The sequence below is a fragment of the Zootoca vivipara genome, chromosome 2 (genome assembly GCF_965207765.1).
Source record: "Zootoca vivipara chromosome 2, rZooViv2.hap1.1, whole genome shotgun sequence".
In the NCBI taxonomy this organism is placed as follows: Eukaryota; Metazoa; Chordata; class Lepidosauria; order Squamata; family Lacertidae; genus Zootoca; species Zootoca vivipara.
The window spans coordinates 61049082-61075401 of NC_142584.1; the positions used below are offsets into that span (position 1 = coordinate 61049082).

At 43.8% G+C, this 26320-nt stretch overlaps 1 protein-coding gene across 2 annotated transcripts in view; it reads right to left on the reverse strand.

Moving 5' to 3' along the window:
- Window positions 1-1868: 1868 nt before the first annotated feature.
- GLRA1 (glycine receptor alpha 1) overlaps window positions 1869-26320 on the reverse strand; it is an 87481-nt gene continuing 63029 nt past the window's right edge. Inside the window, exons 4-9 of one of the 2 annotated variants that reach the window (XM_035105715.3) lie at window positions 21595-21818; window positions 16616-16698; window positions 15076-15213; window positions 12956-13170; window positions 8789-8935; window positions 1869-2666 (exon numbers count right to left, since the gene is read on the reverse strand). In XM_035105715.3, the coding sequence (XP_034961606.1) occupies window positions 2376-2666; window positions 8789-8935; window positions 12956-13170; window positions 15076-15213; window positions 16616-16698; window positions 21595-21818 (1098 nt within the window). In that variant the 3' untranslated portion in view covers window positions 1869-2375. Of the gene's footprint in view, window positions 2691-8788; window positions 8936-12955; window positions 13171-15075; window positions 15214-16615; window positions 16699-21594; window positions 21819-26320 lie in introns of both variants that reach the window. The other variant, XM_088662025.1, reaches the window with a different exon arrangement.

Consider the following 26320-nt stretch of genomic DNA (forward strand, 5'->3'; position numbering starts at 1 on the left):
ATCTACCCCTCCTGCATAGAACGGCATTTCCCACCAGACACTTTCAAGCCACAGTGCCCATTCCAGCTTTTAATTGCTCTTTGAGCAAGAGGGCATCAGCGGGTCTTCCTCACCCCATTTTGCCTTTGCCATGAGAAAAAAGAAGACAAGACAAAGAGCTTGATTGTGCCACATCATGACCTCTTCCAGCCCCACAACAATATATGGTTATGGGAAGGAGCTTTCTGGGTAAAGGCTGTAATTTCTCAGCAATTTCATCTATGCTTTAATAAAGCTATGCTTTACTTGTGCACTACTCATAGCTCTTTCTTGCACATCCCGAGTGTGGCAGACTTGACCCTGTGTGGAACATTCCTCTAGGAGCAGTTCCATGTGTTGGGTTAGCTGTGGGGAAAACAAGCCTTGCGCTGGAGTTTCCCCACAGCAAACATAGAGTGTCTGCACATTTGAGCACATCAGTGAACCCTTGCTGGATCCAAGTTGCGCATATGTGTCAATGACAGCCATGCTTTATGCATTTGCTACAGGGGACATCAATGCAAGAAAGAGACTGGCGTTGTCTACTACAGCAATTGAAAGGTGGGGAACCCCCCTGGTTTGGGCTATTGTTCTTTGCCACTACAGGGCCCACACTGAATGCAAATTGATTGTCCCGCTGAACCTGCTCACTAAATCTTTTTTTCATGTTAACTTTCTAAAGTGCAAAAAAGGGGGAAATTAATCCAAAAGCAGTAAGCTTGTGTCTGGAAGATCGTACTGAAGGACACTTCCTTTTCTCTTTCACCCATCCTCACCCCAAACAGTGACTAAACATCCCGCTGCCCCAAAGGGCTCCTCACTGCCAGTTTTAACTTCCCCTGTGGAGCTGGTCACCCCCCCCCAGTCCATATAAATGTGCATAGCCATTTCTTCTTCTCTGCAACATAGCAGCAATGGAAGCCATACAGGGGGAGGGAGAAGAAATGCACAAATGGAAATCTCGTTCGTGTCTTGCTAGCCATGAAAGCTAAATGCAGCACCAAAGAGAGTTACAAAAATATAGTTGGGCTAGCAATCCCACTGGAAATTTACTAATGCTATGAAATGTCAAAAAATAATGGTCATCTTTTCTGTAAAGATATATATCATTCTTTCCCAAAGCCCACCCCAGGTTTACCGATTAAAATTAATTTTCTGTTACTTCTATTTGCACACACACACCACACACACACACACACCTTCTTTCCTGTAGTGCAGAATACCTTCCTTAAGTGGGTCCATTTTAAAGCCTTAGCTTTTCACAGTAACAATTTGCTTTTGTTATTTAAAGAAACATGGTGAGCATCTCAAATATTAATGGGTTTTTGTTTTTGAAAAACCACATGGCATCATGACTCCATGATCACACTGAGGTGAATCTCACTGAAGGTATGAGTTGTGTCTGAGTGTCTTTGTCCCCAAAACACAACTCCTACCTCTTGCAATTTAAGAATTGAAGGCGCAACCAGATTCTCACTGAAATCTACGGACACATCTCCAAAAGGATGTTCAAGGATGTAAGTTACAATTTTAAATTCAATGCCATGGATTTGCACCACTCTCTGAAAAGGATATAGGACTGTTATCTAGCTATCAATATATATCTATATAATATATGTTCCTTTTTCTTGGATCATAAAATGATTGCTTTCTAATATGCAACTTTGGCACCCCTTAATCTCTAGTGGACCCCGACTCTCCCTTCCTTTTCTTTTCTTAAAAAAATCCCCTGGCCCAACTCATTCCATCTTCAAACCATACACGAACAACATGGGGCAGTATACAGTATATGACTTTTTTTTTCTCTTTTGCTTGTCTTTTTTGTTTTTTTGTTTTGCATTTTTTTTTTTGCGTGCTTGCTTAGAAACTGGTATGGCCTTACAGAGCAAGAGTCTGGTTTAAGCGTAATTGCAATCCTCTTTGCACATGGAATCATGAATCATTCCATCGGCTTTAGAATCTAAGCTGTTAATAGGCTAAAAAAAGGATTTATTTTTGCATTATAATTAAGCATGAATATATATTTAATATATTACACTGCTTGGACTGCCGCCGTAGCAACCCTAAACTTCCCAGTGCTGCAAAACAACTTGCCCCTCCCGTAATCTTACCCCACTCAAGTTTTCGAAAGCTTTCTTCCCACTGCCCACCCCCCGTAATATTCCTCAGTTCATATATTTTGTTTTAAAAGTCACCCCCTTTGTTTTTTTTTAAAATAGATATTGCCACATTCTTAAATTCATGCATCACTGCATTGCTATTGCACGTAGTGTGTATAGAGTAGCCACCTGTCTTGCCTTGAACCACCATCCATCCTCATCTTCTTGGAATTCCACCTACGAACCTTGCTCCCCAGCTCATGGCTTGTGGACATCTTCCCTTCGGACGATCTTGTAGATGATCCAGTAGAAAATGTTGAAGATGAGGAAAGCCATGGGGAAGCCAATCCGCGAGATCTTATCTATCTTCTTGGCCCGCTGGACGAAGAGCTTGCGCATCTCGGCGTCGGACTTTGAAGGGGGCGGCGCTGGGTTGGCCGTGTTGTTGTTATTGGCTCCCTTGACTGAGATGCCGTCCTTGGCCTGAAGGCAGGCGGGCCCCATCCCGTAGGCCGAAAAGTTGAACCTGCCTTCTCCGGTGTCGTCCTCCTGAAATATATTAAACATAGGGCTCTACTTACAAATAAGATATAGACCGTGCACCCTTGCTATAAGGCTCTCCTACCATAGCTTCAAAGTCCCTGGGGACAGGTTCCCTCTTGTCAGGCCTTGCTCAAGTTAGGCAACCCCCTCTTGGAGAGACCAGCCTTATAGATGGGTGCAGTAAAACGCACAGATGCAAAGCAGGGGATCCATTGGAAAGTGGGTTGACCTGCCTTTCCTTCAGGAACTGTTCCTTGTCCTCAACAAGATATCCCCTGTTTTGCTTCTGCCCCTCCTCCCCATCCATACCTTCTTTATTCTCGGCTTGCCCAGAAGGAGTGGGCTCCATGTAACTCATATAGCAAGAGTTGTTCCATGTGGATTTCTACGGAGTTACATGGACTTTGAGCAGAAAAGGCTCGTCCTTTAAAAGATACCTGCGTACAGCATCAGTTTTGATGGCCGATGCTCCTCTCTGTCTCTTTGGGGCTTTCCCTTTCCACTCTTGTTCCCTCCCTCAGTCTCTTGCAGAGATCTCTCAAGGTCATAGAGGCACAGCTACAGGCTCAAACTGGGCTAACAGTCACCGCAAGGGATTCTGGGACTGGGTCCTGCCGGTGTGTGGGAATGTGAGTAGGGCTCACGGCATCCTCACAATACTTAAGAACCCAATAAAGAATATTTTATGCTTCTATGAGCTAGAGAAAGGCTACATTCAGACTGACCTGCCTATTTTCGAAAGAGTTAGTTTAAAAATATAATAAATAAAAAAAATTAAAGATAGTGAGACATCACCTATGGGATGTATGAATATATGTTATACTTTAAACTGCCCTGTGCTCCTCAGATGAATTTAATACTGTATTGGCCTGAATATAAGCCTCACTCCCCGCTCCCCCCAACTCCGACCGTTAAAAGTTAAAGTGCGGCTTAAATTTGTGACCTTACAAAACTTGGCTTTTACGATATCGCTGCTGAAACAGACATCCGATAAAATGGAACGGGCATGAGTGCCTGCAGAATTTTAAGGGAGTGGCTTATATTCGGGTGCAGCTTACATTTGGGCCAATACAGCAAATTGATTAAATAAATAAGAAGTCTTGTCAGGGCCAGGAAAAGAAGCCAAATAACTGATGGCCTTTAATTCAGAATATGAAGCAGCTGTGATGATGCTCTGAACACAAAGGTCATTTAGCAATTCCACGAGCTCCTGGCCTAGATATTAGCATATAGAAGCTTCTGTTTTTCTAGCTTTCTTAAATATCAGTACACACAGAGTAGGACATCCAGTTTAATTGCCATCACTTAACCTATGGACTTTGATTTAGACCAAGTTCCCTATGCATGGCTTTTCCTTTTCCTTTCTTTGCAGAGTATCTTTTAAGAGCGGCCTTGCATGGTATGGATGAATTGTACCGCCACAAGTTCACAGCAAGGAAGTATGAATGGAGTTGAGAGCGCTTTGGCAAATCTGAGCAAATAATACTGAATGAAGTTTTGCTTCACCTGGAGTTCGCTGCCAGGCATATGACTTACCTATGGAACTGTTTAGTCTCAGGAGCAGGTTGGATCTGTAAGCGCATCATCCCTGTTTCCCTTTCCTCCCCCCCTCTCCCTGGGAATAGCACTGGCTCTCTAGAATCAACACCAAAAGAGCTACCTGTTCTCTGTTCACACTGTCTCATTTCACACCTTGAACTGGCACAATGCAAGACGCTGGTTTTGATGTTTACAGTACACTTTCTCAGCTGTGAAATGTTCTAAAGGTGGTATTCAAAGAGTTATCCTGTTGAGTTTTATATATATATATACTTTTTCCAGACTCCCTTCACTCCCATGTGCAGAAATAACACAAAGTGCTTTGGAAAGTCTGGGTTTCAAAAGCAAAGGGAACTGCTGTACAAGATGATTAAAAAGTCCAACACCGTTTGGTGAGGGAAGAAAATCTCTTTGGAAAAGCTTTTGGCGAGGGAAGAAAATCTCTGAAATGTCCCTGTCTTTTCACCTTTGTTATCTGGAAGTTTTGCTCCCTCCTGGGCTCATTTCTTGTTTTCATTTTTTTAAAAAAACATTAACAGCTTTATATCATTGACAATTTTTATTATTGGCTTGCCTTAGAATCACAGACTTGGAAGGTAGCACAAGGGTCATTTAGTCCAACCCTCTTTTTGCTCAACTTTGGGCTTCAACCCATGACCCTGGGATTAAGAGTCTCATGCTCTACCGCGCTATCCCAGCTCATTGTATCTTTGCATTTGGCTTGCAGGTTTTTGGCACTTTTTATTGTTTCAGTAGGTTTGTCAAGATTTCCTTTTTTCTTCTTCTTCTTCAAATGAATCATTCTTGTGCTTTGTGGCCTCCTTGATCCTGTTGCTTAACCATGCTGGCATTCAACATCCAGATGGCCCAAAGAATGTATCCTGATGAAAAAATATTCCCAGGGTTCTAAGAAAACCTCCCTTTCTTCCCCTCTCATCCTTCTTCCCCGGGGAAAGATAGAAAAGGGGAGGTGATCTAATGCTGGTTTAATGGATAAAAGGAGAGAGATAGGAAAGATCACAGCATCAGCCTGCCGAGAACAGCTGCTCTCAGTGCTAGGCAGTGTTCTGCACTGTGTGTAGTTGCTGCCTGCTTTCAAGTACTTTAATAGATCTGTATGCTACTTCCCCCCCTGGGGAATTTCCATGCATGCATAATATTTGTCCTCAATTAGAACCAAGATAAAAGGAAGTCAGGAGTTCATAGAACTATTATTCCTACAGTTTTGGCACTAAACTATAAAGGGAGATTCCAATTTATTTAATAGGCAGATTTAGATTATGGTGACACAGGCAAATGTGGGTTATCAAGTTATTAAATGGATTTTGCTACTTTAATTTACGTGATAGATGAAGCGTTGAAAATTACCACCCAGTTAAAAGAGAAGGGGCGAGTTAAGAATTGGGACGGGAGGCAGTCTTTTAACCTCAAGATGACTTGGGGGCTTTTCAAAGGTGGTTTTTTTTTAAATGTACTGTCTGCCTATCTTTCCATTTTAAAAAATAAATAAAAAAGAATAAAACCTTGCTCTGGCCAGCAGGTGGCAGCAATGCGAAGCAAGAAACTTATCTGTATCCCAGGAGTCACATTCTGCATTTTAGCCGTACCACAAAGATAGACTTCTGAAACTCATGGGGTTAGAAGCTGAACTCTAAGGACTTAGAAAAGTCTATGTGGAAATGGTGGGTATATTTACATTTGGGAAGGTAAAATTGAAGCCCATTGTAATATTAAACTCCCACACACCTAGTCATCCCACCAGCCAGTTTTGATATTTTTCAAAGAAAAAGCACGTCAGGAGATCTGGTTCAACTGCTTCCTCTCTCACCCCCCTGCCCGCCCTCCATGTCCAGCGCTCCACTGCTAGTGCTAATTCTCGCACAAGATTCAGGAGACCAGGTGTACAGACTGATATTAAATCTACACCTTATTCAGAAAGAAGAAAGAGGGAAAGGAAAAGGAAGAAAAGAAAAGAAAAGAAAGGAGGCAAGCCTCAAGATGGTGATGAAAGGTAACAGAACTTTAATGAAATGATAACTCTAATTAATTGAATTAATTAATTAATTAATTAATTGTCCCTATGCATTTTGATTGAAATATTTCTCGAGGAAGAAGAATGGTTGAATTATTTTTGAGAGATGTTGCCTTACCAGAAAAATAACATTGTTCAATTTTCCTTTTCATTACAAGTTCCCTTTATTTCTCAGTATCATTTTCAGGCTAGCCTCTTTTTTCCCTTTCTCTTTTGTAGTGCCAGCCAACCTTTCCCCCTCTGCAGAAAGGCAACAAGCCACCACAAAAAAGAAGAAACAAAGTACCTTCACAGAATTTTTGTGGCAAAATAGTAGATTGTCACTCTTTTCCAGCTGCTCAGTGGGATATTTATTCCCTCTTCTCCATTTGCTTTGGGCTGTTATGAAGTCACCCTCACAAACCCACCATGAGTGAGGCAGGCAAAGAGCAAGTGGCTGGAGTGGTAGCAGGAACATGCCAAGAAGCTGCCTTATGTTGAGAGTCACACCCTTAGTCCAGTGTTGGCAAAGAAAAACAACTAGAGAATCACAGCGCCTGCTGTAGCTGCAGAGACTGGTAACCCATAACTGCTGCCTCCTGTGTTGCCTTTGTTGTGTTAGTGGCACTGAAGTGACCTCTCCAGGGCGCAAGTCTGGGCAGTGTGTATGGAGGTCCTGGGCTGCCCAGACAACAAGACCCCTATCTTGGCTTCGCTGATGTGGACCAAAGGAAAGCAGAGCAATATATCTGGCACCATCTTGGCTGCAGGAGTTGCCAGAAGGAGGAGTATGAGATGCCATCCAACAGTCTTAGGGACTATACTCCAGATTTGTGTAGGGTTTACTCCATAGTCTTTTCTTTTGCCAAAGATGTCCCGAAAGATGTCTTCCCCATGGGAAGCCCTTCTCATAAATGAGTATGGACACAAGGCAATGGAGATTTAGTATCAGAGTTTTCCTTATTCTAGATGGGCTACCTTCCCAGGTGGATCAGCCCATCTGGCTTCTTGATTGTTGAAGCCACTCTTTGTTTCCTCTGCTCAATCCGCCGGAGTCTCTAGCTAGCTCAGTAGTATCTGCACTGCCTAGCAGCAGTTCTGTGGAATCTCAGGCAGGGAATGTTCCAGGCCCTGCTTATAGATGCTGGGGATTGAATCGTCTCTGTGTAAAGCAGGTGCTCTGCTACTGAGTTACAACCCTTTCCTGCAAGTTACCAGAGCCCAAGGGCTAATGACAATATAAAGAGGAAGCTCCGCACACAGCTCTAGCTTCTATGAAGCCAAAAGAAGAGGTCTAAATCCAATCCTTTTTCTTTCACCTCCCCTGCAACCCTCTCCGGTAAAGCCTGAACAAGACTACAAAGCACCTGTTTCAAGCTGGTTGGAACCCTGAACAAGAGCATGCTAAGGGCTGGGGATATACTGCAATTTTCTGTTGTAGACACCACTTGCTGTTTTTTGTCTCAAAAATGTCTTGCCCCATCAAAACACTTCTTTGGAGTAGGCAGGTTCAGAGTCGGGGAGGCACAAGGAGGCCTACCAAGTTCACCTTACTCAGCTTAAGGCCAGTCACTGACAAAGTGCATCCATACAGTTTAGCATCATTACAGATGGCCAGTCAAACTGCTTAAAAACCCTCCTTCCTTGGAGGTTTTGAAGCAGAGGTTGGATGGTCATCTGTTGTGGAATGCTGTAGTTGAGATCCCTGTACTGTAGAGGGTTGGACTGGATGACCCTTGTGGGGGGGGTCCCTTCCAATTCTACAATTCTATGATTCGACAAACAATTCTATGATTGACTGGTGAGAGAGTTTGCTCTACTTACCTTTATATTGGAAACTGGCTACTTCAGCAGTGCAGTTCTAAGACTGTTCCTTGCCTCCCAACCCAGCTAAAGAAAGCAGCATGGACCCATGAATGATATCGCGGCACGTGAAGCAATGTGGACAGCATGACCGGGAGAGCTTCAGTTACAGGCACAGGCTCTTTGAATCGGTAGAGTTAACTTTTTGCAAAACTGGGAGAGCAAGCTGAATGTCAGAGAAGCAACTACTGCATTGGCCTTCTGTTTTGGTAGTTTCCCATCCATTCTCAAATGCTTCTCTCAAGCCACCTTAATATAACACATTATGGGCCGAGTTTCACCCTTTACACAGAGGGCAGGTTTAAAATGCCAATGATGGTGACCTTCGGCGCGCAGCACAGCATTTGAAGGGAAGGTGTTTGCCTGTAAACCAGGGCCCCTCGGAAGTCTTTGGGCTACAGCTTCTGCCATCTTTGGCCATGCTGGCTGGAACTGATGGGAGATGGAGTGAAATAGATGACTACATCTGTCCACCGTGCACCAGAGAGCATTGATTGGCTGTAGCTCCTGGCCCCTTCCAAATGATACGCACATCTCCCTTTCAAATATTGCTGCTGGGCTCGTCTCATTGGCTCATCGCTGATGTGCTCCAATCTTCCCTGCCCGAATGAAATGGTTTCCAGTGTCCATTCATGATCAGGCCAGCCTTGCCCCAGGACCTGTCCATTTCAGCTGTGCTCTTCTACACGGCTGTGTCGGCTCGCGTATCACTTACCTTATGGTGCCGCCTTCTCCTTCTGAACCTGAGCAGCTCCTTGTGCTGCCGGGACACAAAGTTGACAGCGGCATACTCCAGCAGAGCCGAGAAGACAAACAGCAAGCACACAGCCATCCATATATCAATGGCCTTCACGTAGGACACCTGGGGGAGAAGAGAGGATGAGGTTCGCAACTGGAGCCAGGTGCTCTCCAGCCAGGTAGACTGGCAAGCCTAGCAAAGTCTGCTCCAAGTTAGCCAGACGGGGTGGTTCAGTTGCATCACTCTCTGCTTGAGGGAGGGCCAAAGCTAGCATAAATATCCAACCACTTTCAACTTTCCCAATATTTGTTGATTCATTTTCCCAAGTACCCATTCCCTAGTACAACTAAAGGCCAAGCTACACATTCTGCTAACCACATAGCTTTGCCTTTAAGTGTAGGAAGGTTTTTTTTTTAAAAAAAGGACTAATAATCAGTTGTGTGTGTGTGTGGGGAGGTGAATCTGGATTGAGACTCTAGTCTAAGGAATGGGTTGGGGGCTTTAATCTTTCAAGACCTTCCATAATACAGACCTCTGTTGCTCCTGTTGCAATTTGCATTGGACCGCTCCGTTCGATTTTCTGGAAACTCCTCCCCCTATGCAAATTGCAGATATGCCCTCCTATAATCTGGATCAGGTCCATAGGGAGGAGTAATGGGTTAAAGCCCTTTACCCACTCATTAGGATCCTAATATGTAACATCTCAGCCACATAGCTGCCAAGTTATCCCTTTTTTTAAGGGATTTTCCCTTATGCTGAATAGGCTTCCTCGCGAGAAAAGGGAAAACTTGGCAGCTATGCTCAGCCATGCATACAGACTGGCAACCTGTGTAACCAGTCACTTAATGGCACAGATGTTGAAATAGCCAAATATTCTTCCCATGTCTCCTCCTCGTTCCACTACCTGCCTTTCCTCTGTTATCTCCCTTGGTGGGCCTGGGATCCTGGGAATCTTCTGCATGCAATACTGATGCTCTACTGCAGGCATGTACAACAGGTAGATCGTTATCTACTGGTAGATCACTGGACATCTGTGGTAGATCACTGGTAGATCAGTGGCTCCCCCCAAAGAAGCTAAAAAACTTTGGCTCCCCTAAAAAAACCTCAACACCTTTGCCCTGCACCCCTAAAATGACCCGAACCACCAAACCACCAAACCGGGCTTTCCTTCCTAAAAAAATGCTCAATGTCACTTTCCTCCTTCCTAAAGAAGCTCAACAACTTTTACGTGAACCCCCCAAAACAGGGATTTCCTTCCTAAAAAAAGCTCAACAATTTTGACCTGAACTCACTGCGAGTTTTTAACTCTGTGAGTAGATCGCAGTCTCTTGGAAGTTGGCCGCCTCTGCTCTACTGCTACTGCTGAGCTACCAATGTTAGGTCCTTCAATTATTCTTCTCTCATCAGTCCTGCTTGAAAGAGAGCGACTGATTTGTACATGCTATATTGTACATAACGGTGGTCTTACATGCCTCATATGCTGTTGAACCTATTGAAAGGATTTTTATCTTTTATCCAATTTTTAGACCGTGGGGTACTCATGGATCATAATAGCCTATCTGCCCTTCTTTATTGAACTCAGGGTCAAAAGGAAGTGAAGCTATAGGGCAGGGGTGTCCAAACTTTTTTCAAAGAGGGCCAGATTTGATGATGTGTACATGCCTGAGGGTCAACCAAAGTTGTTGACCTTTTTTATTGGATTGAAGTTGTTCCTGGGGTTATTACCCCAAGAAATAAACTGCCACAGGGGCTGGATTAAACCGACTGGTGGGCCGGATTAGGCCCCCGAAACAGGCTATAGGGGATCGTGCTGGTGTCTCCTAAATTTGTCTTGGGATATGATGGATGGCACTAAATAGATAATAAACAATGAGCCAGACAGTTATTTACAGTATGTCTGGGTGGAAGCAGGAATCTAATAGGAGGCTAGAATCTCGAGCCTATAATGATGGTGAGATTTCTCACGAGAGAACCATGACTTTCCCTAAGAAGACGGTGCTGTTTCTAGCTAATGCACTGACTCCTCATTCAACCCTCATTCATGTGAATTACGTTTTGCTATTTTAAAATGTATTTTGTGTCTTTGTAAATTATTGTCTTTATTTCTCTAGGAAACTTAGATGACTCTTTCTTTCTTTCTTTCTTTCTCCAGATGGTCTTCCTAGCAAAGGAATGGACAAACCCAGTCAGCTTCAGTGATCTTATATATATTCCCTTAAACCAATCAGAATTAAAAGTCCCATGCTGAATGTTACTTCTCTGATCACTCTTCACTTTGCCCTGTAACTCAGTCATTGTAAGGGCATCACTTAATTTCAAGGTGCTTCATCGCAGCTCATTTGATCACTACACATATTTGGGTGAAGCAAAATCCCAACGGACTTTTTTTTTTCCTTGGAAAAAAAAGACTCTTCAGAAGGGGATGATTTGGAGCAGAGAAGCCAAAGAGGAGGGAGTGCTTAATCCTGCTCTGATAATTTCTCTGCTCTAAATTGCGCCCCCTTCCACCAGCTGCTTTCCTCCCCACAGAATTTCACATCTAGGAAGGTAAAGATGCATTTGGAACATTTGGTGCAATTGTGGGTGTATGGTGCAACGAGAGAAAAAGACTCTCTCCCCAGATCAGCTTTTCTTTCAAACAGGTTTTATTACATGCATTTGCAAGCAAGGTTTAGTTCAGCCCCAAGAAATGATACTTTCAATAGGATCCATTAAACCTGAACTGTAGCTATTACCTGGCTGGCTACTGTCAACAAGAGTTAAATTAGTTCTGCTTTAACATCTTCTTTTTATTATTATGATTACCATTAGTTAATTAATCCATACTAATAATTTTAGACAGTTAATTCACAAGCTGCAATTCATAAGGACAGTTTAACAGGGGAGAAAACAAGACCATGAAATGGTGATAACCAATATATAATGTGTTAATCACTAAACTTGAAGTCATTAATATTATATATTTTCTTCTAGGACTACAGTGGTACCTCGGTTTATGAACACAATTGGTTCCGGAAGTCTGTTCATAAACTGAAGTGTTCATAAACTGAAGCGAACTTTCCCATTGAAAGTAATGGAAAGTGGATTAATCCGTTCCAGACGGGTCCGTGGAGTACTCAACCTGAAGCGTACTTAACCCGAAGCATGGGTGTAATTGGTTCTGGAAGTCTGTTCATAAACTGAAGCATTCATAAACTGAAGCGAACTTTCCCATTGAAAGTAATGGAAAGTGAATTTATCCGTTCCAGATGGGTCCGCGGCGTTTGTAAACCGAAAATTCGTAAACCGAGGTGTTCATAAACCGAGGTTCCACTGTACAGTAAATCTTCTGGTATAATCCAATTAAATGTATATATTTATAAATGTATATATTTTAAATATACAGCTTTCAAAAATAATAATTTTATTTTCTTGTTCCTTACCTACTCTGAATCTAATTACCGTAAATGCATAAGTACCACTGTTTAAGTATTCCATGGTCTTTTTAGCTGATTCTCTATCTGAGGATCTTCTCTGTTTTTTCCATTTATTTGGATTCACAATTCATGCTGCAATTATCATATTATTAACCTGTTCTTGCTCGTTTCCAAGGACCACATAGTCATTATATTATCAAAAGCTTCCTTGAAAGACTTCGGTAATACACAAAATACCCTTAAAAAAATATAACCTTTATGACATCATTTGAAAACTGATGGGTTTTGCCATTGTTTCACTGCATATGGAAATAATCTGCTCCTGGAGATATACAATGCCAGCACACACCCACTATTTCACTAATGATTTGGTTTAATTTAACTGGTGTTAAACGCTTTATCTTTCACTGAAGCTTACAAAAGAAAGTGAAAGGGATCCACCGGTTATATATGCTAGGGGTTAGGGGTGTGTGGGAAACAGCTGAGGAATATGCCAAGCTGGTGTTTTGAAAGGCGTTAGCTGCAAAAATCTACTTAGGAACACAAGAAGCTGCCATTTACCAGATTGGAATATTTGCCCATTCAGCCCACTATGTCCTGCTTTGACTGGCAGCAGCAGAAGCCTTTCGCACCCCCTGCAAACCAACCCAACTAGAGATGCTCTAACTGAGCTCTGCCTGCTCCCATAGGGATTTCTGAATTACCTGCTTCAAACAGGACATGTTACCTTGGGCAAAGATGCTCGGGAACCGGAGCTCTGCGTGGTCATAGTGAGCACAGTAGTGATGCCCAGACCAACTCGGGCAGGCGCAGCATCCATGTTGATCCAGAAAGAGATCCAAGAGAGAATTACAATCAGCAGACTGGGGATGTACATCTGGATCAGGTAGTAGCCCATCTGCCGCTCCAGGTGGAAACGAGCTTCTATGCAGGTGAACTTGCCTAGGAATGAACCAGGAAAAGGTTAGCCTAATGGGGACCAGCAGGGGCATGGGAGAGTCTTGATAGGAAGCATTGTTAGGCAAGAGGTCACCTGCTCAAATAACCATTTCCTGCCCAGGCCTGGGATTCAGCTATATAGCTGCAAATATAATGTTCTAAGTGCACTATACAAATGTGACACTAGATGGTGCTGATGAGTTAATGACAAATTCCACATATATTTTACAACATTTTTTAAAAAAAGCATTTTCACAGTGTTTTGTTTTTTTAAAATATAGATATCTGTGTAGATTCAGCCCTGGGCACAATTTCAGGGCTGCTTCACAGGTGACACTTTCCCTAAGAGGGAAAGATGTGCAGATTGCAACATCCTAGTTAGTACATATGTTGGGAAATTGTGTTGGGCAGTCGGTTCCCAGCGCAAAGTAGGCATAAGCTCTCACTTGCTTCTGGGTTTCTTTGCCCTTTCAAACAACAGAGCAACAAGTATTTAGCAGCTTCCTATCAGGAATACTAAACTGCAACCCACCTGTGGGGATAGATGTGTGTGCTTCAGCCTGCATATGTCTGAATTGAAGGAATTATTGAAACTGCATGCTCCACCTCCCAAATTAGAGGCATCCCACGTATACAGAGAGAGCTTGTTTACGAAAACCTTTCAGAGATTTACTTGCAGATTCTATGAACTGTCAAGGGTTGCATCTAATGATAGTTCTGCTTAGAGTAAACTCATAGAAATTGAGGAACATGACTCACTTAGTACAACTTGCTCGGAAGATTATGGTAAGGGTAAGGTGAATGTAGCAATTTTTCCTGGATTCCCAGTACCATTCTGTATAATACAGGGTTGGTATGACACCACTGCGCTGTGTATTACCTCACCCTTGCCTAACATCGTAGGTTGCAGTGAGGGTGTGGAAACTAACAATGTGATGACTAGGGGTGCTGGAGAATTCTAGTGAAAACAGAAACAAGATTGGAAATCAACAATGTTGACTTATTCATCCCATATTCGGACTGGAAACCAGCCCAGCAAATGCAATGTTGTTCATGCTTTCAAGTTGCAAGCAACGTGTTATTGACTAGGGTTCCGCACCCCTGCCATTTGCATTGCATTTTCTTTGCACTGAAATGAATGGGGTGGAACAGCATAATGACAATGTGACTTAAGCAATTGACTTAATTAATTATGTCAATTAGATCATTTTGCCACAGCAAACAGTGTGCCAAAAACAGGGCTTTTAGCGGAAGATGGGCTGCAGTGGAACGGAACCAGAGCAGCATGCAATGAACATGTGATACAACAGAAAATGATGCCTAGTGATGGGATCTTGTCAAATTACTAGGAAGGAGGGAGGGAGTTCCTCGTCTCTTGTAATACATAGTTCTGCCTTTAAAGTGTTCCGAAAACAAGAAGCTGCTGTAAATAAAATTTTGGTCCGATGTAGCAACTTTGCTAACACACTATCAATTACAGGTAGGTAGCCCTGTTGGTCTGACGTAGTCAAAACAAACAAACAAAAAATCCTTCCAGTAGCACCTTAGAGACCAACTAAGTTTGTCATTGGTATGAGCTCTTCAATCTGAAGAAGCTCTTCGATCTGAAGAAGTGTGCATGCACACGAAAGCTCATACCAATGACAAACTTAGTTGGTCTCTAAGGTGCTACTGGAAGGAATTTTTTATTTTATTTTTTGTTACACTATCAATTAGATTAGATGGCTTGTTGAACAAGTGGAATGGTTGGTGTTTATCACTAAAGAGAAATGCTGAACAAAATGTGTGGAGCCAGAATCTCATCAGTTGACGATTTCTAGGGAGAAATGTTTGGCGTATATTGGCCATCCCTGACATGCATTATAATGCTTAGCATGGTCATGCAAAAAGTGCAAGTCCACCACTGACCTGTATTGTAATGCTTTGTGCAGTAGCGCAAGTCCTTTTCTTCCTTTAGGATGAACTGAGGCAGGGTTAAATCATCAGCAACCTGCACAGCTCCTTTCTCTTGCCACTCAAATATCAGATCGTTCATTGTGTAGCCAACTACAAACAGCAGAGGGAAAAACGAAACACTTGAGCATGAGCTGTGATTTGGACTGGATTCAAATGCTTGGAGGGGGCAAGAAATAGCCCCAAAGTTGCTTTGAGTTAGGTGTGTTTCCCAATCCTGAATAGGTTCACTGTGGTAGGGATGTTGGGGTGCGCACATTTGCAAGCATGGATTAATTTAAAGACATATAAAAAGAAGTGTACACAGGGCAAAATGGCACCGGGGGCTTAAGGTAAAATTCAGATGACCAACTGACATGGCTGACATTCACATCTAGTACAATGGTACCTTGGTTCTCAAACTTAATCTGTTCTGGGAATCCGATTGACTCCTGAAACCATTCAAAACCAAGGCACGGCTTCCAATTGGCTGCAGGAGCTTCCTGCACTCAATCGGAAGCCGCGCCAGACATTCGGCTTCCAAAAAACATTTGCAAACTGGAACACTTATGGATTTGCAGTGTCCAGGAGCCGATTTGTTCGGCAACTAAGCCATTCAAGAACCAAGGTATGACTATAGTACAAACCTTTTGTCTCTTAACAGCAAGATACACACATATAACGGATGCTGCTCCCAGCCAGATAGTTCACAATTTACAGGAGGGTCAAAACTAGATGCTAGGGTAAATGCAGAACTGCTACCTAGAGTGGCTGCTGCTCATTTAGTCTTCTCCTCCCCTTATCTGACACCTACATGCCTTGTGATGTGTTATCACGACATTCTGCATTATCTGGGCTCCACCACTGGCAGCTAGTGGTGCAGAGCAGGGGTGAAGAAATGCGAAACACCACAGCACCACGAGTTCTATTAGACACCAGGTGGACACCAGGGAACAAGGCACATGGCAGCCAATTTTGTTGACGGCAGAGCATTCAGCACAAAAGCCTTCATCAACCTGGTACCATCCAGATATAGCTGGACTACAGCTCCCACCAGCCTCATAGGAGTTGCTGTCCAATGCCAACTGGAGGACACCTGGCTGGTGAAGACTGTGCCCTAATGCCTGTGTTGGCCCCTTAAATGGACTCAACAGGAATGAAGGACAGAGGACAAAGGCTGATAAATAATGAGCGAGCATTGTATCGCACAGTCTTCTCCAGACAAAGGATTTTGTTGTTGTTGTTGCCCTCTACCCCAGAGTATTCTCCATTGAGAATCTGTTGAAGCAAGCTAAATTTAAGCTGGACGGATTGAACACTGGCAGGGAGTGTGATCAGAGAAGCATGAAAACTTGCACATGACAACACAGTCTGTCCCAATGCTTCATCTCTTCCTTCTTCCCTCCGGTTTCTCTTTCATAATTGGAGGATTCGGCTAAGAGCTGAGCAGATGATGCAGTGGAAGTCTGTGTGCAGAATGGCAGCTATTTTTAGAGGGGAAACCTTCAAGACTCACAGCTCTCCAACTGCATAATACATGTCTGGACGTCCATGGGGAAGTTCTTCAGATCCATGGGACAAGCCAGCGTCAAGGTGATCCTGTGAAAGGAACGGAGACTGAAGTGATTCGAGAGCTTCAAGCTGATGTGACAAGCAAGTCATTGGGGTGACAACTGAGGTCAGCAGGGGTCACCCTCAGGCCTACGGACAGAGGAGGGAGATACAACCCCCTGACTGCTGGAAATAGGGCCATGCTACAAACATTAACTCCATTAATGCTGCTTAATATTTATGCTCCCCAACATAGATACCTCCACATATAAAAAGGCAGAACATCCAGAGGAACCTATGCTGCAATCTTCCCTGGCTATGTAAATTCAAATAACTTTTTTTGAGGGGGGGGGCAGTGGCAGGGATAGCATTAAAGCATTAAAGTCCCTCAACCAGCAGTTTGAAATGCTGCCATCACCATGGGGTATATTGTTCCAAGGCTGATGATCACGTATGCTGAGGACGCAGCTATCAGGTGAGGAGAAAATGTTCCTACATGTTCTGTAGTAAGAGAAACAGTGAAAGCTACCAGTGTCAGAATGAGATTGGACCCATTTTTTCCCAACAACAGCAGCAATAACAGGAGCACTTCCAGGTAATTGCATCAGAGAGAGACCCAGGTCAGGTCCTTGGGATTTTGCTACCTGAGGCGAAGGACGACATGGTGCTCCCTCCCGCAACCCCATTCGCTGTGCAGAAGCTGACGGGCAGCTGAATCGTACATCAGCATTGGCAATACAAGAGCATCCTTCTGAGCACCCAAGGGTTGCAGGCGAGTTTTAAAGGGATGCCAGACAGGCCTATGGGACATATAGGGCAGCAGACAACTACCGGTAACTCATTCTCTCTGCACAAGGATTTTTTAAATTACACAACAGAAGGTTTGCCCCTTGCCTTCATTTCCCAGGCGCCCTGTGCTCTGGAGGGTTTTTGAGGAAACCTATAAAGGTTGAGGGGGTGCATAGTGGGGAGGGTGGGAAGCTCTACAGCAACCTGCAGGAACTCTTGTGCTGATGGAATGAGTGAGTTAGATACCACCCATAGCTCTAATCTATAGGCGGAATGAGCAAGGGGCTCAGGAGGAATGGCAGATGGAAAGACTGCTGTTGCTGTCTCTCAAAATCCGTCACATGGCATGAGGCAACTAGTGATAGGTTTGACCTTGGAGAGACCCAACCCAGCTGATCCCTGACCTGTTTAATGCATGATGGTGAACAAAAGGGCTAACACAGTCCTACGGAAGATGCTCCCCGCCCCGCTGGGGTCCTTTCAGACTCTGCAATGGCCCCTGTTTAAAAAATATTTTTTGTTTGTTTTTCTGCCCTTCATTCGAGGATCACAGGGCAGTTTACAATATAAAAACACAAAATTACATAACATAGTAATGAACAAAAACAATAACATGCGCATACAGTTTAAAAGGTCATAGATTGTTTAATTAGCCAAAGACCTGGGAGAAAAAGGAATATTTTTGCCTGGCACCTAAAGGTGTTGAACAAAGGCGCCAGGCAAGCCTCCCCTAGCATCCCCCATCCTGTTTAGGGAGCACAGGGGCACAAGGAAGAAAGGGGGGGCAAGTCCCCATTGCATGAGCAGACCTCATTCCCCCCAAACATACTCTACTTAGCACACACAACAACTTGATTCAATAGGACTTTCTTCAGATAGGCATGACTAGGGTCATCCTGTAGATCACTCCACCTTTCCCAACACCAACCTCCATGAGTATTGCTCCTCCGTATACCTTTCAGACACGAGCGGTATGAGAACACATGTCTCTCACCTCTCCGAACAGAACTACAAATGGTAGGTCACCTTTGTTGGCAGTTGTTTTATTACCTACCTATTGTTAGCTGGAAAGCATTTCAAACAGCTGTGTGAATTAAAGCTTTAGGTTCCCAAAGACCTGGGCTACGTGCTTGGACTACGGCTCTGCTGTCTGCTGTTTGAACTGAAGCCACCTCCTGGGTCCCCCCCCTTCCTTTTTTTGTCTGCATTACTACACTGGCTGTTTATTCTGTTCCTCGGCACACCAGCACGACACCTGCGACATGAGCCAGGTGTCCCTGTGGGATGTGCCCCTGTGCATTTTGGGATTGCACTGCAAGGCTTCAGCAAGCCAGAGTTTGCAAACATTGCGCGAGTTCACAGAAAGGTAGTCTTTAGAATCTATTGTCAGCGCTTTCCTTCTCTAGCATTAGGCTGCACTTAACAGGAAAATGGCATATTCTTAATTGTATTCTTTTTAGGAGAGCGGGGAGGCATCGGGAAGGGAGGTTTGGAGGTGGCTAGAATGGATTATTTCCAAATTGAAACCAGTGCAGTTATCTCAGTTCACGTAGCATTAATCTGAAATCCAATGACCCAGAAATAACTGTGTTGAGAAATGGTGTGTGTGTGGGGGGGGGAGCCAGATCTATCTGGTTCTACTGTGTGATTTGCCCTCTCTCGAAATAATTTTCATTCTCCTCCAAGCAAAGGAGACTGAGCTGGAACATCTTTCAAACTGTAATATACCAGCATGCGGAGAATCCCCTTATATATTCTCAAATTTTACCAAATTTTCAAAGAAGTGCTGTTGCAAAGGGCAGCACTAATGTCTGTCACCTGGTCTCTAGAATTTTTTTCTAGAATCTCTGTGATCCACTGAGGTATTGCCATTTTACAAAGCAAGACTATGTACAGTGGTACCTCGGGTTACGAACTTAATTTGTTCCGGAGGTCCATTCTTAACCCGAAATCATTCTTAACCAGAGGCATACTTTCGCCAATGGGGCCTGCCGCTGCGCCACCGCCGCACAATTTCCGTTCTCATCCTGGGGCAAAGTTCTCAACCCGGGGTACTACTTCCAGATTAGCGGAGTTTGTAACCCAAAGTGTTTGTAACCCAAATCGTTTGTAACCCGAGGTACCACTGTACAAGATTTTGTAGCAGCGAATCAGGCACAATGAATCACGGTACTGTAAATCCTGAATATGGCTGAAGTCTACACACCAAGGGTGGAAAACTTGCTCCAGGTTGAGATTAGCCTTCTGGGTCTCCTCCTGACCATCAGCTGTCTGGCAGGGAGCAACTGAGAGGTCAAAGGGCAAAGTGTGCAATTGCAGCTCCTCTGTCTGCAAGAAGATCAAGGCAGAGGGGAAAGTGTCTCGGTAGAGAGGCAGATGTGTCCCTTACAAATACTCAAAAAGTCATATATGAATTTTGCAATTGCACGCATGTAGTTTTTGGGATGCACATGCATTTCGAAAGTTGTGGTTTGGAACAGTTGTATTGCAGGCCTTGCAGTTTAGCCGTGTGTTGAGCTTATTTGGTGGATTCTGCTTGAGATTACTGAGTTGCTTTTTGCATTTTGCACAGTCAGGAGAAATAAGGGTGCTAGAGAGCATCTCCTGCACACCACCATTCACAACCCTTGGGGGAGAGGGGGAAAGGCTATGGAGAAAACAAAAAGGAAAGCTTCAGTGTATCTGCTTACATGGAAAATAGTTTTGTGTGGGTGTATATGTGTATGTAATTGTCTGCCTTCTTTTGACTCTCACTCCACTCACCACTTGAATGAAACCCCTGAGCTCTTTCTCCTAGGAAGTACAGCTAGTGGCTTGGAAATGGCGCCCCATCCCTTCTACACAAACCTACTTTGGCTGGGATTTTTGTTGGAATAGATATGCATGGGATATTGTTGCATGTGTTTTTTCTATAGAATCTAAGAAGCACCCGCTCTGACCAATGTGTCATAAGTTAAAGAAATCTAAGACAGTGGAAAAGTTTAGTGCAGCCCCTGGCACACTGGCCCTTTTGTTTGCCTTTCTGATATAGGAACAAACCTTGGTGCCGGCTGGACCATGCATTGTTGTCAGTAACCCTAGCCATCTTAGATTTTGTTAACTCACGTAGTGTAAGAGCAAACAATTATCTCAGGGCTGAATTAGCCATTAAGCAAAATAAGCGCTATACCAGGCATCCCCAAACTTTGGCCCTCCAGATGTTTTGGACTACAATTCCCATCTTCCCCGACCATTGGTCCTGTTAGCTAGGGATCATGGGAGTTGTAGGCCAAAACATCTGGAGGGCCGCAGTTTGGGGATGCCTGCGCTATACAGTCATATCTCATGTTACATCCACTTCAGGTTGCATGTTTTCGTCTTGTGTCCTGCAGCAACCCGGAAGTACCGGAATGGTTTACTTCTGGGTTTTGCCGCATGTGCAGAAGCGCTAAATTGTCCCGCGCGCCTGCGCAGACATGGCACTTCGATTTGTGGGCTTTTCACGTTATGGATGGGCCTCCGGAACAGATCCCATCCATAACACGAGGTACCACTGTAACTTTCCATTGCCAAATTTACCATGGAACACATGGTGCAGCTGAACCAGGTTCTGCAAGAAAGGTTCCCACAATATATGTGTGTCGTAAGTTCAGTGCAACCAAAAAATGTAAAAAACAAGATTCAGTCATGCTGAACTTTATACAATAACTGTAGAAGACAATATTTTACAGTTTATTATTGTTTATGCAGTGGTACCTCGACATCCGAACGATTCGACTTCCGAAGTCGACAACCACGGAAGTCATTTTGCCGCGCGTGCGTTCTGCACCTGCACAAAGCGGCGCACACGGTCGGCGCATGCACAGAAAGCAGCACTTTGAAAACCAAAGACTTCGACTTACGAAGACTGCTGCGGAACGGATCATCTTCGTAAGTCGAGGTACCACTGTATTTCAAATTAGATATCTATGGGGGAACCAAAATCTTTTAAGTGCTTGGGGCTTCTAAAGGTCTTAATTCAGCCCTGAAATATCTTCACATGATTTCATGCTTTTGCAATATAATTTTAAATGGAACATTACTCCAGAATTCATGTTGCGGTCTAGTTCAAGATCAACATGTGAAGGACCTACACCCTGGAGACTCGCGAAGGGTCTCCATGCTTCCTTTTCTCACCTGATACTGTACAGGACATTCCCATTTCTGGCGATGCGCAGAAGTTTGTTATCTGTGGTGATCTCATGGAAATGAGCCCCTTTTTCATTAGCAAAGAACAAATCGGGCTTCCAGATGGAGTCCAACATGGATGGGTCCAAGTCCAAGGAATCATCTGGATACTCATTGTACGCCAGCCGGGGGTCATTCCACTGCTGCCGCAAGAAAATATTCACTCTGTAATCCTGCATGGAAGAAAGAAAAGCAAAATTATGGGATGCACCAAGGAAAGGTGTCAGAAATGGCCAGAAACTGCAATGCTAAATTGCACTGAAAAGCAGCTGAGACTGAATGAACAAAAGCAAATGCAAAGTCTTTACTACTGCTAGGGTCAGGGTCTTTCTCTCTCTGCGAGTTTCGCTGCTGGTGCTATTTCTTAGGGAAGCGCCTGTATTTTTAGCTCTGCAGCCAAAGGGGTTATCACAGGGCAAACAGCTGCAGCCGACACCTGTTCCATGCTGTGATTTTCAGACCATCCATCGACAGACAGGGGCTGTGGTTTATCAGACTGAAGAGGGGATATTATCCAGGCTCATGGAATAGGCATTGCGGGATCCTCTCCCAGGTTGGGCTGGGGTCACACAATGATGAAAGACCTCTTAGGTATATTGAGAATGTGCAGAGGATGGAAGGTTGTTCTTGGGAATATTCCACCTGTTTCTCAAGATTAATGGTAATTTCCAGAGCCTTTTAGAAGCAAGCAAGCAAGCAAGCAAGCAAGCAAGCTATTCTACAGTTGAATTTCATAACAGCTCTATGAGATCAATTCTGTTTTGCACATTGGTCTCCCATGGCCAAGATCTGGGGATACTAAGGAGGGAGAAGATTGGGCAAGGGAATGGCTTGAAACAGAACAAAGCCCAGATGACAGTGCTCAGCCAGAAGGCTCTGTGAGAAGAAAGCCCCATTAACCAGCACTGCTGCTACCTCCCCAACCCAAGAAAGTTGCCCCGTCCTCCTCTGAAGACTGCCTACAAACTCTCGGTAGAACAGGAGCCCCCATCCCCACCACTGCCTGAAGAATCAAGCACTGAAGTGTGCATGCACATGGAAGCTCATACCTATGACAAACTTAGTTGGTTTCTAAGGTGCTACTGGAAGGATTTTTTTATTTTGTTTTGACTGCGTCAGACCAACACGGCTACCTACCTGTTTCCCAGAGGCTGTGAAGCAGGAAACCTTGACCTACCTCTACAGCTCATTTAAAGCTCTGATTGTCTCCAGACCTTTCCTGGAGCAGCGTCCTAGCTCGCTTGCTGCTGGGTGCCTGTATCCAGCTCAAATTTCCCTCAGCTCCACGGGGAGCTGTCCATGGTTCTGTCTCTGTGCCTTAACACTCGTCCCACTTAGCACCTCCTCTCTAGAACAGGATAAAGGGGCAATCCAAGTTGAGAGTGTGTGGCTTAGTCGATATCATCCATGCATCTGCTTTGGCTGGATTAGATGGGCCATTGGCCTGATCCAGCAGGCTCTTCTTATGTCCTTATGACTGTCAGAGAGTGTAAAGCTCTGAACTGCAGTTGCTGGGAGAAATGGAGGAAGGGATATTGTGTGTTCATGGGCATTGGGTTTGCCATTTTGCAAAGCAGGGTGCTGGATGAGGAACCATTGATCTGACGGAGCTCTCTTCTAGTGGCTTGGACAACTGCATCTCTGATGGCATCTCCATTGCCACTTCAAGACATTTTAATGGATTTTTGATTGTTTTCAGATGTTCTACTTTTTGTTTGATTGCTTTGATGTTGTATTGTCAAATTTTTGTTTTGATTTTTTAAATATTTTTTTTAAAAAAGAATGAAAGTGCTATATGAAATAGGTGAAATAAATTAAGTAAATAAATAATCTAGTATGGCTTTTATATTCTTACTTCTAAATACTCTTCGGGTAGATCTTTACAGGTATAACAGGGAAGTGTGCCTTCAATATTTTATCAGGTAAAACACAGTGTTCCTCAGCTATCAGACCTTTGTGAAATTCTCCACCAGACCATACTAATTTCAAAATATGTTACTTGCTCATTTTTTAAAAAAGTTTCCACTGTTATTTCAAATTAGCATGATGTCTCAGGAAGAGAGTGCAAGCCTGCATGCATGAGGTTCTGGGTTCAAGTTCTGATGGCTTCAGGCAGCAGAACAGCGAAAACTATTGCTTGAAGTCTCACAAAGCTGGGCTTGAGATCCTCAGTCAATAGTCCAGATTATATTCCTAGGGTAGAAGGCCAGAATATACCCTGCAGTATTTCCTCCTCCAAGAGAATAGCAGTTAAATCATATACAAATCAATGAACAAATGTTCATGTTGCACATTATTTTTTAAAATAGGAAATAATAAACATATGGGAATTTTTTTTAATCATCAGGATTTTTAAAACATAACTTTTAAACAAATGTCCACATTGCATAGTATTTAAAAATGAAAACAAGTAGCATCTGGAAGATGCTTCCAAAAAAATTTTTTTAACATCTGTTAACGAGAGCTAATTTGAAATGTTCCAAATATACACATTTTCAGCCTTAAGCCGTGCTTCTAATATAAGGAATTATTTCAGGCATGTGATACCAGAGCCAGTGTGGTGTAGTGGTCAGAGTGTCTGATTAGGGCCTGGGAGACCAGGGTTCAAATCCCCACTCAGCCATGAAGCTCACTGGGTTACCTTGGGCCGGTCACTGCCCTTCAGTCTAACCCGCCTCACAGGGTTGTTGTGGGGATTGAATGAGGAGAGAGAGAACCATGTATGCTACCTTGAGCTCCTGGAGGGGAAAGGCAGGATATAAATGCAACCCATCCATCCACACATCCTCTTCAGCTATGACATGGGTTTGCCCAATGCATGTGAGGATGTTGTGAGTAGACCCAGGCTGCATGCTTCCCCCATTTCAGCCCTCACAGATTCTTTTTTTCAGTGCCTAAAGATTGCAGAGCCTTTTAAATTAAAGGTTAATTAAAGGAATTCATTAAAGGAATTAAAGAACCTTTTAATGAGGGTGAAAGAGGAGAGCGCAAAATATGGTCTGAAGCTCAACATCAAAAAAACCAAGATCATGGCCACTGGTCCCATCACCTCCTGGCAAATAGAAGGGGAAGAAATGGAGGCAGTGAGAGATTTTACTTTCTTGGGCTCCTTGATCACTGCAGATGGTGACAGCAGTCACGAAATTAAAAGACGCCTGCTTCTTGGGAGAAAAGCAATGACAAACCTAGACAGCATCTTAAAAAGCAGAGACATCACCTTGCTGACAAAGGTCCATATAGTTAAAGCCATGGTTTTCCCAGTGGTGATGTATGGAAGTGAGAGCTGGACCATAAAGAAGGCTGATCGCCGAAGAATTGATGCTTTTGAATTATGGTGCTGGAGGAGACTCTTGAGAGTCCCATGGACTGCAAGAAGATCAAACCTATCCATTCTGAAGGAAATCAGCCCTGAGTGCTCACTGGAAGGACAGATCCAGAAGCTGAGGCTCCAATACTTTGGCCACCTCATGAGAAGAGAAGACTCCCTAGAAAAGACCCTGATGTTGAGAAAGATGGAGGGCACAAGGAGAAGGGGATGACAGAGGACGAGATGGTTGGACAGTGTTCTCGAAGCTACCAACATGAGTCTGACCAAACTGCGGGAGGCAGTGGAAGACAGGAGTGCCTGGTATGCTCGGGTCCATGGGGTCACAAAGAGTCTGACACGACTAAACGACTAAACAACAACAACAAAGATCGCAGGCCACAATGTGACAGAATGGAAAACAAATACAAAGCCAGCACAAGAAATGAGTTGAATGAAGGAGCCCTTAGACATGCCATGGATAGGGTGTTGGTCTTAGATCTGAACCCAGCCAGGAAACTCACTGAGCAGCCCTATCAAACAACCTCACAAGATTGTTGTGAGGATAAAGCAAGATAACTGGCATAGCTCAGTGGCTAAAGATATGAGCAGAAACATCTCGGGTTCAAGCCCCACTATCAAGAAAGAATCCATAGGACGGCCTTAGGGAAGCCAGCCTCTCTTTCCCGCTCCATCTGAAAATAAGGAGGTAATGCTACTAATTTCCTTTACAGGGCTGCAATCACATATATGAAGTTCCTTGAACATTCAAATATTCTACGGAAAGGGATGCTAGGGAGTGGTGTTCTAATCCAATATATTCTGCCTGAGCAACCCCGAGGAGAACAGAGATACAAATCGTGTAACAAATAAATTCTTTTTTGGGAAAGAGTCATAGCTCAGTGGTAGAGTGTCTACTTTGCATGTCAAGTGTCCCAGATTATTCGTTTATTTCATTTATAAATCACTTCCCATGAGGCAACCTGAAGCAACTCACAATAAAAAGACATACTGTATAAAACAGTTACAAATATAAAAGACATTAATACAATTGCATATGCATTGTTTAAGACAATAGCAGTGCTTGCATGGAGTCACTTCCCACCCAATACAGATATCAACTGGGGTAAAGTCGATTAAATTACTGGCATCTCCAGGTACAGCAGAGACTGTCCCACATCTGAAACCCATAGGAGTTGCTGCCAGCCAGTGTGGACAATACTGGACTAGACGGACCAGTGGGCTGACATATAAGGCAGCTTGCTTTGTTGTGCCTTATGTTCATAAATACTCAAATTCTGGTCTGGGGCAATATGTTGATTCCATCTCCCTTCATAGTATCTAGCTTTCTTTCTGTGCCAAAGAAGAGAA